This window comes from Globicephala melas, chromosome 2, assembly GCF_963455315.2.
Source record: "Globicephala melas chromosome 2, mGloMel1.2, whole genome shotgun sequence".
Taxonomy (NCBI): domain Eukaryota; kingdom Metazoa; phylum Chordata; class Mammalia; order Artiodactyla; family Delphinidae; genus Globicephala; species Globicephala melas.
In genome coordinates this window covers 92,860,852-92,874,892 of record NC_083315.2, presented here as the reverse complement: position 1 = coordinate 92,874,892, position 14,041 = coordinate 92,860,852, and the positions used below count along the sequence as shown (strand labels likewise).

At 52.2% G+C, this 14,041-nt stretch overlaps 1 protein-coding gene across 1 annotated transcript; it reads left to right on the top strand.

Annotated features, from left to right (window-relative positions):
- The first annotated feature begins 4,488 nt into the window (after nt 1-4,488).
- On the top strand, nt 4,489-13,315 carry VPS18 (VPS18 core subunit of CORVET and HOPS complexes). Its single transcript, XM_030843057.3, has 5 exons — nt 4,489-4,911; nt 5,914-6,055; nt 8,221-8,312; nt 8,444-10,314; nt 11,347-13,315. The coding sequence occupies exons 1-5, from the start codon at nt 4,821-4,823 to the stop codon at nt 12,070-12,072; spliced, it is 2,922 nt and encodes a 973-aa protein (XP_030698917.1). The 5' UTR covers nt 4,489-4,820; the 3' UTR covers nt 12,073-13,315.
- Nucleotides 13,316-14,041: the final 726 nt, after the last annotated feature.

Sequence of the window (14,041 nt, the reverse complement as noted above, 5' to 3'; positions counted from 1 at the left end):
GGTTAAGAATCCACCTGCCGATGCAGGGGACACGGGTTCGAGCCCTGGTCCGGGAGGATGCCACATGCCGTGGAGCAACTAAGCCTGTGTGCCACAACTACTGAGGCTGAGCTCTAGAGCCCGTGCTCCACAACAAGAGAAGCCACTGCAATGAGAAGACCACGCACCGCAACCAAGTGTAGCTCCCTATCGCCGCAACTAGAGGGAGCCCCTACATAGCAACGAAGACCCAACGCAACCAGAAATAAATTTTTAAGAAAACAAAAACAAAAGAACTACTTTGCAGCAACATGGATGGACCTAGAGATTATCATACTAAGTTGACGTAAATCAGAGAAAGACAAGTATCACATGATACCAGTTATATGTGGAATCTAAAAAAATGATACAAATGAACTTACTTACAAAACAGAAACAGACTCACAGGCATAGAAAACAAATATATGGTTACCAAAGGGGAAATGTAGGGGGGAGGGAAAAATTAGGAATTTGGGATTAACATATACACACTACTATGTACTAAATAGATAAACAACAAGGACCTACTATATAGCACAGGGAACTCTACTCAATACATGGGAAAAGAATCTGAGAAAAAAATATGTATAACTGAATCACTTTGTTGTACAACCTGAAACTAACACAACATTGTAAACTGACTATACTTCAATAATAATAATAAAAAAAAACAGATCTACTATCAGCCTAAGGCTTCCTAGTCAGAAACAGTCTCAGATACTCTGAAGTAGAATAAAGAATGTAGACTATTTTTGGGGAATTCCCTGGTGGTCCAGTGATTAGGACTCCGGGGGCACAGGTTCAATCCCTGGTCAGGGAACTAAGATCCCACATGCCGCACAGCCAAAAAAAAAAAAAAAAAAAAAAAAGAATGTAGACTTTTTCAATGAAAAGAAAAAACAAACTAATTACTCTCTTAAGTCAATTAAATCATTTCTTTCGGTCCAAGTCTTCATTTAGTCAACAATTACTACTATAGTTAACTTGTATTGAGCATTATCTAGCTTTAGGCAGGCACAGAGTGACTTACATAGTATCCTATAATACAATGCTACAAGGTAGATTTTTCTCCTTTTACAGATTAGAAACTGAAGCATGAGAAAGCTCATTCATGCAGTTGTTTAATAAACAGTTAGTGAATGCCTTACAGGTGCTGGGTCTCTTGGAGTAAATACCTGCAGGGGCCTCAAGTGCAACCATCCAGACTGAGCTCAAGCATATGACCTCTGCCCCCCCCCAACCCCACCCCCAGCTCCTCCTCCTCCCAAAGTTGTTACTGTACCATCTGCCAGGTGTCTCAAGAGCAGTCCTGCACTGGCCTCCTCCCTGGCCTCCCTCCCCGCAGTGTTTAACTTGACACTGAGCTCAGTGACCCTTCCTCAGAAATGTCTCCTCAGAGCTCATCCTCTCTGATGTGGACTCCACCCAAGCCTCCACCCATCTTTCCAGAACCCACATCAGATGGTTTCATCCCCAGCCAAAACCTTCTGATGGCCATTCAATAGCTTTCACAATGTAGCTCAACCAGTCCCATTTCTCCCACTGCCCTACTCCCAGTGCTCCAGCTCCCCCCACACCCACCTGCAACATCACACTATCTGCAGGTCTCTGCTCTTGGTTTTCTTGAGGCTTGCTTAATGCTTTCCCTTTTTTACCCTTGGACATCATACACGCACTTCAAGTCTTAACTCAAATTCATCAGCTTTCATACACCAGTGTTCTCCCTCCCTGGCCCAGCAGTCAGCCCTTACCTGTCTCATAGCAACTACCACATGGGTTTTGAGGGGTCAGAGCTGGTGGATCTGTATCTCCAGCTGTGAGTTCCCTAAGGCATCTCTGTATTCTGGTGCTCAGGAATGTCTGAGTTATTCCCCTCAGTCAGCTTCTGTTATGTAAAAGCAAAATGCCCATGTTTCATAATTAGGTGCCAGTAGAGATCGATGCAAGGAAAGCCATAGCAGTTATGAGGGAGAAGTTGTGGTCCAGAGAGGCTTCATGGAGATGGTGGACTTGAGAGTCCACTGTCAGATTAAAGCCACATTTAGAGTTTATCGAGCGCATGCTCTACGTTGGATTGTGCTATCGCAAGGAACTTTCACCTAGATCACCTCATTTACTCTTCAACACAGACCTACTAGGTATCATTATATCTATTTCTGTAGATGAGGAGACCAAAGCTAAGAGCATCAAATGCACACAGTGTCACAGCTACTGAGTGACTGGGCAGGAACAAGAAGGCTGGTCTCTGACTCTTACTCCAAAGTCCAGCCTAACATTAAATAATGAGTATGTGGGGGGAAACTGCTGTAATCAACTCAACAGAGAGTATGTACTGAATCTGTAGCAAGCAAGGCCCACTTAGGCACCACCCCATACATTCCAGAGAGCAGTGGAACCAAGAGGGAGACTCTGGGGACAGTGAGGAGGTGGCTGGAAGGATTCTGTGTCCCTGAGACACCCCTCCTATGCTAACCACTCCATGCAGGGGGGACATTCTCTCTGCACAGTCCAGACCTGAGGATCCCGTTGTATACCCCTTCCCTCAGCTTGTACTGGCATCATGGAGAGTGTGGTGGTGAACCCTTCAGCATCTGCTTGGATTTGAATATTGCCTCCTGGCTTCCCCACTTCCTGGCCACATGACCTTGGACAAATTGCTCCACCATGTTGAATTTCAGTTGCCGGTTTCATAATGTGTGGAAAAGGGCAGTGCCTATTTCACAGCATTAGTGTGAAGATGAAATAACAATGAATATTAGGAACTTAGTGTGGTGCTTGGCACATCGTGGGTTACTCAGAAAAGGTATTTCTGGTTATTTGACCTCTGTCTGGACCTATCTGTATTTCCCTAAATGCAGCCGGCAGGTGATCTGGGGTGGAGCCTTACAAACTAGCAGCCCCCAACCTGGGATCACTATTCCCAAGGCGGAAAACTCCCTACCTCCCAGCTCGGGCATCCTCCCTCTTGGGACCTAGCCTGCCGCGCAGCGCCCCTGGCGGTACAGCCGCGTCGTGGCCGCAGGTTTCGGGCAGGAGAAGCCGACCCGGGAGCAGCGAGAAGTTATTTTGGCCCACGAACCAGGCCGGGGCCACTGCAGGCCCAGAGAGCCTTCTCTGAGGGCTGGTGAGGGTCCAGTCCTCTGCGCCTACCAGGAAAGTTCGGCAAGAAAAGCATAACCACACAATGTACGGTGCACACCTGGACGCTTTTGAGAATACAGGAGGCGCGCTTAGTCATTACTCTCAGGCTACCAGTTAAAGCCAGGACACCGGTGACCCGGGCCTAGAGCCTTCACTTTAGCAAGGTAGCAAGGCCCATGGGCCCCAGAAAGGAACAGACGCTGTCTGGGTCGCCTAGGCCGGTGGAAGAGAGAAACCCAACAGCAGTTGCACCCAAACTCTCGCAGTTCCGCCTCTCTGGATTCCCCACCCGCCTCCAACATCTCTTGTCTCTCGTTCCTGCCAGGCTTTTCAGGCATTTCTTACCCGCTCCTGCGTGCTCCCACAGCGCTGTGGCCATGTTCCTGGGTACACGTCACGAGCATGGCTTCCTGCTGGCCAAGCCACCAGCTCTGCCACTTTTTGGACCTGGTGGGCCCCTGGATGTGGGAGAAGAGAGGCCAGTGCCTTGTGAAGGTAGGATTATGATGGCGATTAGATTGAAGAACGGGAGGTTCTCTTGGGGACCTAGGGCAACGGGCTGTTTATTTATTTATTTTAAAAAGTTATTTATTTTATTTTTAAAAAATTTTGGCAGCACTGGGTCTTTGTTGCTGTGCACAGGCTTTCTCTAGTTGCCGCAATTGGGGGCTACTCTTCCTGCAGTGCGCAGGCTTCTTATTGTGGTGGCTTCCCTTGTTGCAGAGCACGGGCTCTAGAGCGCAGGCTCAGTAGTTGTGGCGCATGAGCTTAGTTGCTCTGTGGCATGTGGGATCTTGCCGGACCAGGGCTCGAACCTGTGTCCCCTGCGTTGGCAGGCAGATTCTTAACCACTGCGCAACCAGGGATGTCCCCAACGGGCTGTTTTAAAAGGTGGGAGCGGGAGCTGGACAGAGGCTGAGCAGTCTTCTGAGGGAGGGAAGCCTGGGCCTGAAAGGTGCTGGGGACCCGCTCCTTGTCTGGGGGTAGATTGCGCTGGGCGGGTGGGGGAAGGGGGTTTGAGAAAGCTGGGATTGCCTCCTGGTGTCAAAGCCTGGAACTGCAGCAGGGTCCAGAGGGGCCTGTGTTCAGCGGGGCCCGCCCACCACCCAGCTGGTCTACAGCTCGGACATGTGCAACGCTCCCCCACCCGACTCCCCTCGAGAGCGGGATAGGCCTTGCCCAGCCCCCCCACACCACCACCACCCCAGCCCCGCCCTCCCGCCGCAGTCCTCACCTCATCTCCCAGGGGCCGGGCTCGCGACTTCTCTGCGGGAGCAAACGCGGGCTTCTGAGAACCCGGAAGTGACGTTAAAGGCGCGCGTCCCGGGGGCGGGAGTCAGCTGAGCTGCTCGGGGGAGGTTGGGATCACCTGAGATCGGCTAGGGGGAGCCGGTGGTCTCCTGGGGGCGGGAGTTGGGTGCAGTACTGCGCCAGATTCAAGGGGGAGAGCTCCCCGGTCTTCTCGCTCTATAAGGCGAGAGTGAGAAGATCCTCAGGATTTTAAAGAGGAGGAGTCGGCGGCGGCGGCGGATTGCCAGGATCTGTCAGATCCCTGTCGAGGCTGGGGAGTCGCAGCTTCCAATCCGGGGAGACGGGGATCCCTGGGGGGAGCCCTGTTGTAATCCCTGGGCCCAAGACGGAGGACCCACAGGCCGGGCACCATGGCGTCTATCCTGGATGAATACGAGGACTCCCTCTCCCGCTCGGCCGTCTTGCAGCCCGGCTGCCCCAGCGTCGGCATCCCCCACTCGGGTAAGGGAAGTGAGGGCGCCGCTGCACCTCTTAGCTCTCCTGGCATCTGCAAGAGAGGAGCGGAGGGGTTGGCTCCAGGAGCTCGGGTTCACCTCCTGGACGTGCAGTCTGGGTCTAGGCCCTTGATTCTCCTCAGGCACTTATGGCCCCCAGCTGGTGGATGGTCGAAGATTGAAAGAGCAGCAAGAGCAGCCGCGTGATCTAGGCCCTGCCACTAGGGTCCTTCTAAGAGGGAACTGGAACTCAGATAAGGAAGTGTCTTGCTTACAGGGCCGCAGTTGGGAAAACTGAGAATAGGCTCAGATGAGAATAGGCTCAGATGAGAATAGGCTTCATCTGATTCAGTGTTTTTCCCACCAGGCCCCTTCTGGAGGTGGGAGGAAAAGAGTGGGCAAAGAACTGGTGAAATGGGAATGTTGTAGGGGAAGGAAGAATGGTCCTAGAGGGAACTTTGTCACTGAACAGGGGAAAATGAAGTACTTTAGGCTTTTGCTAGAGCTGTGTGCATCTGGGCGTTGAGGGGAAGTTTTTGCAGCAGTTTGTTAACCAACTGATTGGAAGGATTCCCCAAGGATCCCTCCGCCCTCATTCTTCTGGAGACTCACTGAGAGTATTACTGCATGGGCAAGGAGGAGGGGAGAGAGCGGAACTAGACTACTTTAGTTGAGCTGGGATTGCTTGGCCAAAGATTGATAAGGGAGAACACCCAACCCTTCCCCGCCCACCACATTACCACTGGGAGCAGGTATATCATGGTGTAACAGCATCCCAAGGGTTCAAAGAATCAACCCCTCACTGCTTTCAGAGATGTGGGAAGAGCCCAGAACCCCTAATGTAGCCTAGGACTAATGTAGAGGTGATTAGCAAACTGCTTGATATATTGGTATTCAAGTGCTGGCTAACCAAGGTCCCGGGGTAGCAATATGTTGGGAAGGTGGAGAGGAATATGTTGCCCTTCCTCCCTCTGTTCCATAGCTAACCTTTCCTTGGCTCCTCACCTAGGATATGTGAATGCCCAGCTAGAGAAGGAAGTGCCCATTTTCACGAGGCAGCGCATTGACTTTACCCCTTCTGAGCGTATCACCAGTCTTGTCGTCTCCTGCAATCAGCTCTGCATGAGCCTGGGCAAGGATACACTACTCCGGTAAGTGAGGACCCAAAAGGTTTAGGAGTAGGGAGTGGATTGTTGGTATTTTGGAACTACTGACTGACCGGGCCTTTTTTCCACTCTGGGCAGGTTAAACAGTGGATTTGGAATGTTCAGGAAATATCCTATCCCTTCCTGAAGAGAACCAGTAGCATAGTAGACCCGGACTCTGAGCTCAGCTCTCCCACTTAACAGGGATGGAAAGTCACCCAGTCTTTCTGAACACGTCCCTTCATCTATTAAAGATAGTACCAACCCACAAGTTAGTCATGTAGATAAGCGATACAGTCTAGAGTCCTGAAATAAATCCACTATAAATGGAAATAAAATATCTCAATAAAACTGGAAATAAATAGTATAAGTAAATGGAACTAATATATGACAAAGGTGTCAGCAAAATTGTTTATCTATCCAGAATAACCATCTGGGATGAAACAGAGCTAAACCTCTGTATCATAAAAATGAATTCTAAGTGGAATAATTATTTGAATATAAAAAATAGTGTGAATGTTAAAAGAATATTTAATAAATTTCAATGTTCTTGGGCTGAAGAGAGACCTTCTTACTCAAGCTAGAAAATCCAGAATCCACAAGGGAAAAGGTAGATAGATTTGACCACATAGTGATTGCGTTATGACAGAATAAAAATAAAACATATGAAGCAGGTCAGGACAAAAGATGGTGGGAAAATAATGTTTTTCCACATATGACTGAAGATTTACATTCCTGTTCCTTAAAAAGCCCTTAGAAATTAATAAGAAAAAGACAGTCCAGGGAATTCCCTTGTGGTCCACTGGTTAGGACTTGGCGCTTTCACTGCTGGGGCCCAGGTTCAGTCCCTGGTTGGGGAACTAAGATCCCGCAAGCTGTGAGGTGCAGCCAAAAAAAAAAAAAAAAATGAAAAAAGACGGTTCAGTAGAAAAGGGAGGGTAAACAAGATAAACAAGCAGCTCACAGAAGAGGAACTACAAATTTTCCAGTAAACATCTGAAAATAATTTTCAGCCTGTGGGAAATGCAAATCAAAATCACAGTAAGAGACCATTTTTTTCAACCTATCAGATAAGCAAAAATTTTAAACAGTAATATATGATGCTGGTGAAGATACACAGAGATGGACTCTCATACATTACTGGGAAGAGTATAAATTGCCACCATCTTTTGGAAAAATAATCTGGCAATGTCTGTTAAACACTGAAATATCTATAACTTTGACCTGGCAGTCCCACTTTGGGGAATACATACCACAGAAAGAAAAGTACCAGTTTACAAAGGTATAGATACAAGGATGTTGATTCCAGCAGTATTTGTGGTAGGAAAAACTGGACCCAAGCTGCATATCCATCAATAGGAAAACGATTAAGTTATAGTTCACCCATAAAAGGGAATATTATGCAGTTATTAAAACAATGAGTTAGCTGTATCTGTTGACCCAGTGGGATGTTCATGAAATATCATTAAGTGAGAAAAGCAAATTATAAATTAATATGCATACACACACATATATACAATGTGAAAACATTTTTGTAAAAACTGATAAAATAAGCTTGTTTATATTATGAACATGGAGAAAGATGTTAACATCAGTTTTTTCCATTGGGAGTAATAGGAGTTTGGGAAGAAAATCATTAACTTTTTCTTCATACACTGTTGTATTGATTCTTTAGTTAGAATGAGCATATAATTTGAAAAGAATTTCATAAGGAAATACCTTAAATAGGAAATAATCTTAAGGGAGCACTCCTCAAGGTTATTGTGAAGGTTAATTGAGGTCATACTAGCTCAAGCTCTTGGCATGGTGCTTGGTATATAGAAAGTGCTCAGTAACCATTAGCTACTATTTGTTGTTCCCTTTTTACCCCGGCATTCTGGGATACCCCTGCCTATCTTCCTAGATGCACTGGAGGTATGTTGAGCAGAAGGAAAAGACTTCTGCTTAGTGACTTCTCAGAATGAAGTGGGGGTGTTCTCAGAGCTGAGCGTTCTTAAGGAGGACCCCACATGTGTTTCAGAGTTCCCTTGGGATTGTAGTCAGAATTTTGTGTGTCTATGTAGATTTCAGGGAAGAAAGGCTGTGCCTTTCATCAGATTATAAAGAGGTCTGTGATTCAACAGAAGGATCTGCCCTTCTCTGGAGTGAGGCTGTGACTCTTGTCCCAACAGCATTGACTTAGGCAAAGCAAATGAACCCAACCACATGGAGCTGGGGCGCAAGGATGATGCCAAAGTTCACAAGATGTTCCTGGACCCTACTGGTAAGTGGTGGTAGAGTTCTGAGATGGGGAGTAGGGGGTGGGGGATGTTGAGGGTAGGTCACTGCCTGGGTGGGTGGGATCTGAGGGTGGGAATAGCATCCTCTAGGGTGCCATGCTCTCCCCCACTCCAGGCTCTCACCTGCTGATTGCTCTGAGCAGCACTGAGGTCCTCTACGTGAACCGTAATGGACAGAAAGTTCGGCCCCTGGCACGCTGGAAGGGGCAGCTGGTGGAGAGTGTGGGCTGGAACAAGGCCCTGGGTACTGAGAGCAGCACAGGCCCCATCCTGGTCGGCACTGCCCAAGGTCAGATCTTTGAAGCAGAGCTCTCGGCCAGCGAGGGTGGGCTTTTCGGCCCTGCCCCGGATCTCTACTTCCGTCCGTTGTATGTGCTAAACGAAGAAGGGGGCCCAGCACCTGTGTGCTCCCTCGAGGCGGAGCGGGGCCCTGAAGGGCGTGGGTTTGTCATCGCCACCACTCGGCAGCGCCTCTTCCAGTTCATAGGCCGAGCAGCCGAGGGAGCTGAGGCCCAGGGCTTCTCAGGGCTCTTTGCTGCCTACACTGACCACCCACCCCCATTCCGTGAGTTCCCCAGCAGTCTGGGCTACAGTGAGTTGGCCTTCTACACCCCCAAGTTGCGCTCTGCGCCCCGGGCCTTCGCTTGGATGATGGGGGATGGCGTGTTGTATGGCTCGTTGGACTGCGGGCGTCCCGACTCCCTGCTGAGCGAGGAGCGGGTCTGGGAGTACCCAGAGGGGGTGGGTCCTGGGGCCAGCCCACCCCTGGCCATCGTCCTGACCCAGTTCCACTTCCTGCTGCTGCTGGCGGACCGGGTGGAGGCGGTGTGCACGCTGACGGGGCAGGTGGTGCTGCGGGACCACTTCCTGGAGAAGTTTGGGCCGCTGAAGCACATGGTGAAGGACTCCTCCACAGGCCACCTGTGGGCCCACACCGAGCGGGCCGTCTTCCGCTACCAGGTACAGCGGGAGGCCCGGGATGTCTGGCGCACCTACCTGGACATGAACCGCTTCGACCTGGCCAAAGAGTATTGTCGAGAGCGGCCTGACTGCCTGGACACGGTCCTGGCCCGGGAGGCCGACTTCTGCTTCCGCCAGCATCGTTACCTGGAGAGTGCCCGCTGCTACGCCCTGACTCAGAGCTACTTTGAGGAGATTGCCCTCAAGTTCTTGGAGGCCCACCAGGAGGAGGCGCTGGCCGAGTTCCTGCAGCGAAAACTGGCCAGTTTGAAGCCTGCTGAGCGCACCCAGGCCACGCTGCTTACCGCCTGGCTGACGGAGCTCTACCTGAGCCGACTCGGGGCCCTGCAGGGTGACCCTGAGGCCCTGAACCTCTACCGGGAAACCCGGGAGCGTTTCCGCGCCTTCCTAAGCAGCCCCCGCCACAAGGAGTGGCTCTTCGCCAGCCGGGCCTCCATCCACGAGCTGCTTGCCAGCCACGGGGACACAGAGCACATGGTATACTTCGCTGTGATCATGCAGGACTACGAGCGCGTGGTGGCATACCACTGCCAGCATGAGGCCTACGAGGAGGCCCTGGCTGTGCTGGCCCGCCACCGTGACCCCCAGCTCTTCTACAAGTTCTCACCCATCCTCATCCGTCACATCCCTCGCCAGCTGGTGGACGCCTGGATTGAGCTGGGCAGCCGGCTGGATGCCCGGCAGCTCATCCCTGCCCTGGTGAACTATAGCCAGGGTGGCGAGGCCCAGCAGGTGAGCCAGGCCATCCGCTACATGGAGTTCTGCGTGAATGTACTGGGCGAGACTGAGCAGGCCATTCACAATTACCTGCTGTCGCTCTATGCCCGAGGCCAGCCAGCCTCGCTGCTGGCCTACCTCGAGCAGGCCGGGGCCAGCCCACACCGGGTACATTATGACCTCAAGTACGCGCTGCGGCTCTGTGCTGAGCATGGCCACCACCATGCTTGCGTCCATGTCTACAAGGTCCTGGAGCTGTATGAGGAGGCTGTGGACCTGGCCCTGCAGGTGAGCCAATGAGCCTTGACCCTGTCCAGGAGAGGGGCCTGGAGAGCAGTAGCTTCAGGTGCTGCAGGGTCAGAGGGACACTGTGGCTAGGGGGTGCTGGCTTCTCTCCCAGATAGCAACTGTAGTATAGAGGTTAAGAACACAGACTCAAGTCAGGGTTTGAATTCTGGTTCTGCCTCTTACTAAGCTGTGTGACCTCAGGCTGGTTTCTGAACCTCTCTTTGCGTCAGATTATTCAGACACAAAATGGGGATGATGTTATAGTACTTCCCTCACAGGTAAATTCTGCATACCTGCTAGCCACAATTGCAGAAGGGGAAAGTGCTGAGTTGCATTGCTCAAATCATGAATTGTCACCTGCGTAGGATCGTGTGAAGTGCTATTTAAAATTCGAGGGGGGGCTTCCCTGGTGGCGCAGTGGTTGAGAGTCTGCCTGCCGATGCAGGGGACATGGGTTCATGCCCCGGTCTGGGAAGATCCCACATGCCGCGGAGCGGCTGGGCCCGTGAGCCATGGCCGCTGAGCCTGCGCGTCCGGAGCCTGTGCTCCACAGTGGGAGAGGCCACAACAGTGAGAGGCCCGCGTACCGCAAAAAATAAATAAATAAAATTCGAGGGAATTCCCTGGTGGTCCAGTGGTTAGAACTCTGCACTTTCACTACGAAGGGCGTGGGTTTGATCCCTGGTTGGGGAACTAAGATCCCGCAAGCCACGCAACGAGGCCAAAAAAAAAATAGGAATTCCTGGGTCTGAACCCAGGACTTACTGAATCAAAATGTCTGTGGGGGGGGCCCAGAAATCTGTATTTTGGATGTGCTCCCCAGGTGATTTGTAAATTCACTAAAATTGCAGGCCCACCATCATAAGTAGCGTTTGTGTAGCTCTGACAGAGGCAGGCCCATTACTGAGACAGGTTCCTTCCCAGCCCCGAGGAGCCCCGTCTCACTTGTTGCCTGGAGTGCTGGGCCTCTGTCTTTCCCACAGACCCTGTCCTGAGTGGGACCTGACCCTAACGCTCTCAGCCTCCCCACAGGTGGACGTGGACCTGGCCAAGCAGTGTGCTGACCTGCCCGAGGAAGATGAGGAGCTACGCAAGAAGCTGTGGCTGAAGATTGCTCGGCATGTGGTGCAGGAGGAGGAGGATGTGCAGACGGCCATGGCCTGCCTGGCCAGCTGCCCCCTGCTCAAGATCGAGGACGTGCTGCCTTTCTTCCCTGACTTCGTCACCATCGACCACTTCAAGGAGGCGATCTGCAGCTCGCTGAAGGCTTACAACCACCACATCCAAGAGCTGCAGCGGGAGATGGAAGAGGCCACAGCCAGCGCCCAGCGCATCCGGCGAGACCTGCAGGAGCTGCGGGGCCGCTATGGCACCGTGGAGCCCCAGGACAAATGTGCCACCTGCGACTTCCCCCTGCTCAACCGCCCTTTTTACCTCTTCCTCTGTGGCCACATGTTCCACGCTGACTGCCTGCTGCAGGCCGTGCGGCCTGGCCTGCCGGCCTACAAGCAGGCTCGGCTCGAGGAGCTACAGCGAAAGCTGGGCGCTGCTCCACCCCCTGCCAAGGGCTCTGCCCGGGCTAAGGAGGCCGAGGGGGGCGCTGCCACCGGGGGGCCCAGCCGGGAACAGCTCAAGGCTGACCTGGATGAACTGGTGGCCGCTGAGTGCGTGTACTGTGGGGAGCTGATGATCCGCTCTATTGACCGGCCCTTCATCGACCCTCAGCGCTACGAGGAGGAGCACCTCAGTTGGTTGTAGGAATGTGTCAACCCCGATAGGCGGGCAGGCGGTTGGGGGCTGTCCCTTCTTGGGAAGGCCACAGCATCATCTGTCCTTGGTCTCCTGGAGGCTGCTGGGCTGGGACTGTGGTGGGGGGAGCAGAATCATAGCTGTTGTCCTCGAGGGGTGAGCTACGAGTGCATTCTGCCAGCTGCCCGTGCTGTTCTTCAGGACTGCCTTAGAGCTGCTGTTTTGCTAGGCCGTCAGCCTGCTTCCCAACGGAGGGCCTTAGCCTGGAGAAGTCAGAATTCTGACCCCATTACCATTCCCCCTGCGCCTAACAGCTCTTTCTTCCTTTTCCCTCCTCACACACATCATGTTCTCTTTCTGGAGCACTACCTACCATTATTCCTTTTCACTCTGTGGCTCTTCTCCCTCAGAAGCCCTCTCTTCTGTCGGCTTCTAGGTCCCACAGGTGAAAAGACAACCCCTCCAAGTCCTGGGCATGGGGTGGGGGGAAAGGTGGTGCTGATGGTGGGCATGCTCTTGTGCACACTGTCTGGGGCTCCAGTGTGAGGGGTACCCTGGGGCAGAGGGCCTCACGGAGGACAGTGGGAGTTGGTGATGGGGTGGAGAGCATTAAACTGTCTGCACTGGTGACTGTGGAGTTGATGGCTTTGTGTTGATGCTGGGCAGAGTGGTGTGTGAGTGATCTCCAAGAGGGGCTAGGGTGTCACGGGGAAGCTGCCAGGGCCCTGCATGTTCAAGCCTTGGCCCTTGCTCCTTTTCCTGGAGATGTGACAGGATGATTTTGCCATTTTCTGCTCACTTCTTTGCCTTCCACTGTATCCGTTCTGACTCCAGGCTTCTGTTGGTAATTAGGGCCCACCTAGGAGCAGGGACTGTTCTTCCCTTTGGCCAGCAGGTGGTGTTGCTCCCCACAGAACCCTCCACACTCAGGCAGCAGGGGGCGCTGATTTCTCAAGTCACTTTCTCCACTGGTGCTTCCTAGGTCTATTCCCTCCGTAGTTGTTCCCAAGAGTTTTCTGGTAATCTCCACTGCCTAACCATAAATCTAAGCCCCTCGTTCTTCCTCCCTCCACTGGCCCTTACGCATGCTAGATTTTGCTTGCCCCTCCCTTTGCCAGCCTGCATCCCTGCCTTCTCAACTTCTGCCCAGTTTTGATACTGCCCTACGACTGTCTGGCATTAAACCATGATTTTTTTTTGGCCAAGCTGCGTGGCATGCGGGATCTTAGTTCCTCCACCAGGAATCAAACCTGTGCCCCCTGCATTGGAAGCACATAGTCTTAATCACTGGACCGCCAGGGAAGTCCCTTAACCATAATGTTGAGGTCCAACATGGAGGCGAGACTACCACTGCCACCATCCATGGCATTTGGCAGATATGTTTTCTCCCCATCTATCTCCTTTGACCTGCCCATCCCCCCAGCTTACAGTTCTTTAGTTGTGGCTCGAGGCTAAGCCCTAGGGAGTCCTGAAGCAGGGCCTTCCCGTGATATCAGCTGAGCACCCTTTGCTCCATGGACTGGTGTTCACAGTCCACTGCCCAGGTTTATGGGTGTGGTCTATCAGCCGCCCAGACTGAAACAAAATAAAAAGTGAGTGTTCCTGGAATCAGGCTGGGGTCAGGTCACCTAGCTAGTGACTGCAGGCGTCTCTCTTGCCCCTGCAGCCTAATCCTCTTCCAAGACTTTTATCTCCTGCAGCCCTGGGAGAATCTTGCCCTGCTTATTCTTTTCCAGCCACTAGAACAACGGGGTCTCTTCATGGCCCCTGCCAAGGGATAGGGCCAGAAGCTGCCCATCTTTGATGAGCCTCAGACTCCCCATCTTGCCCCAGAAGCCAGAGTGGAAGCAAATGGGGGGTAGGGTCCCGCTGGGTGAGTAGAGGGCATCCTAATCCTGTTCCATTTCCCCCGTTCCAGGAAGATTTGGAGGGCTCCTGCTCCCCATGTGGCCTAAGGCTCCCCTCACACCTAGACATG

What these genes read in the sequence shown, in the direction of transcription:
- VPS18 (XM_030843057.3), top strand. Translation starts at nt 4,821, where the DNA reads ATGGCGTCTATCCTGGATGAATACGAGGACTCCCTCTCCCGCTCGGCC. An exon ending in CGTCGGCATCCCCCACTCGG is followed by an intron (nt 4,912 to 5,913) that starts GTAAGGGAAGTG and finishes CTCCTCACCTAG; the next exon opens with GATATGTGAATGCCCAGCTA. An exon ending in GATGTTCCTGGACCCTACTG is followed by an intron (nt 8,313 to 8,443) that starts GTAAGTGGTGGT and finishes CCCCCACTCCAG; the next exon opens with GCTCTCACCTGCTGATTGCT.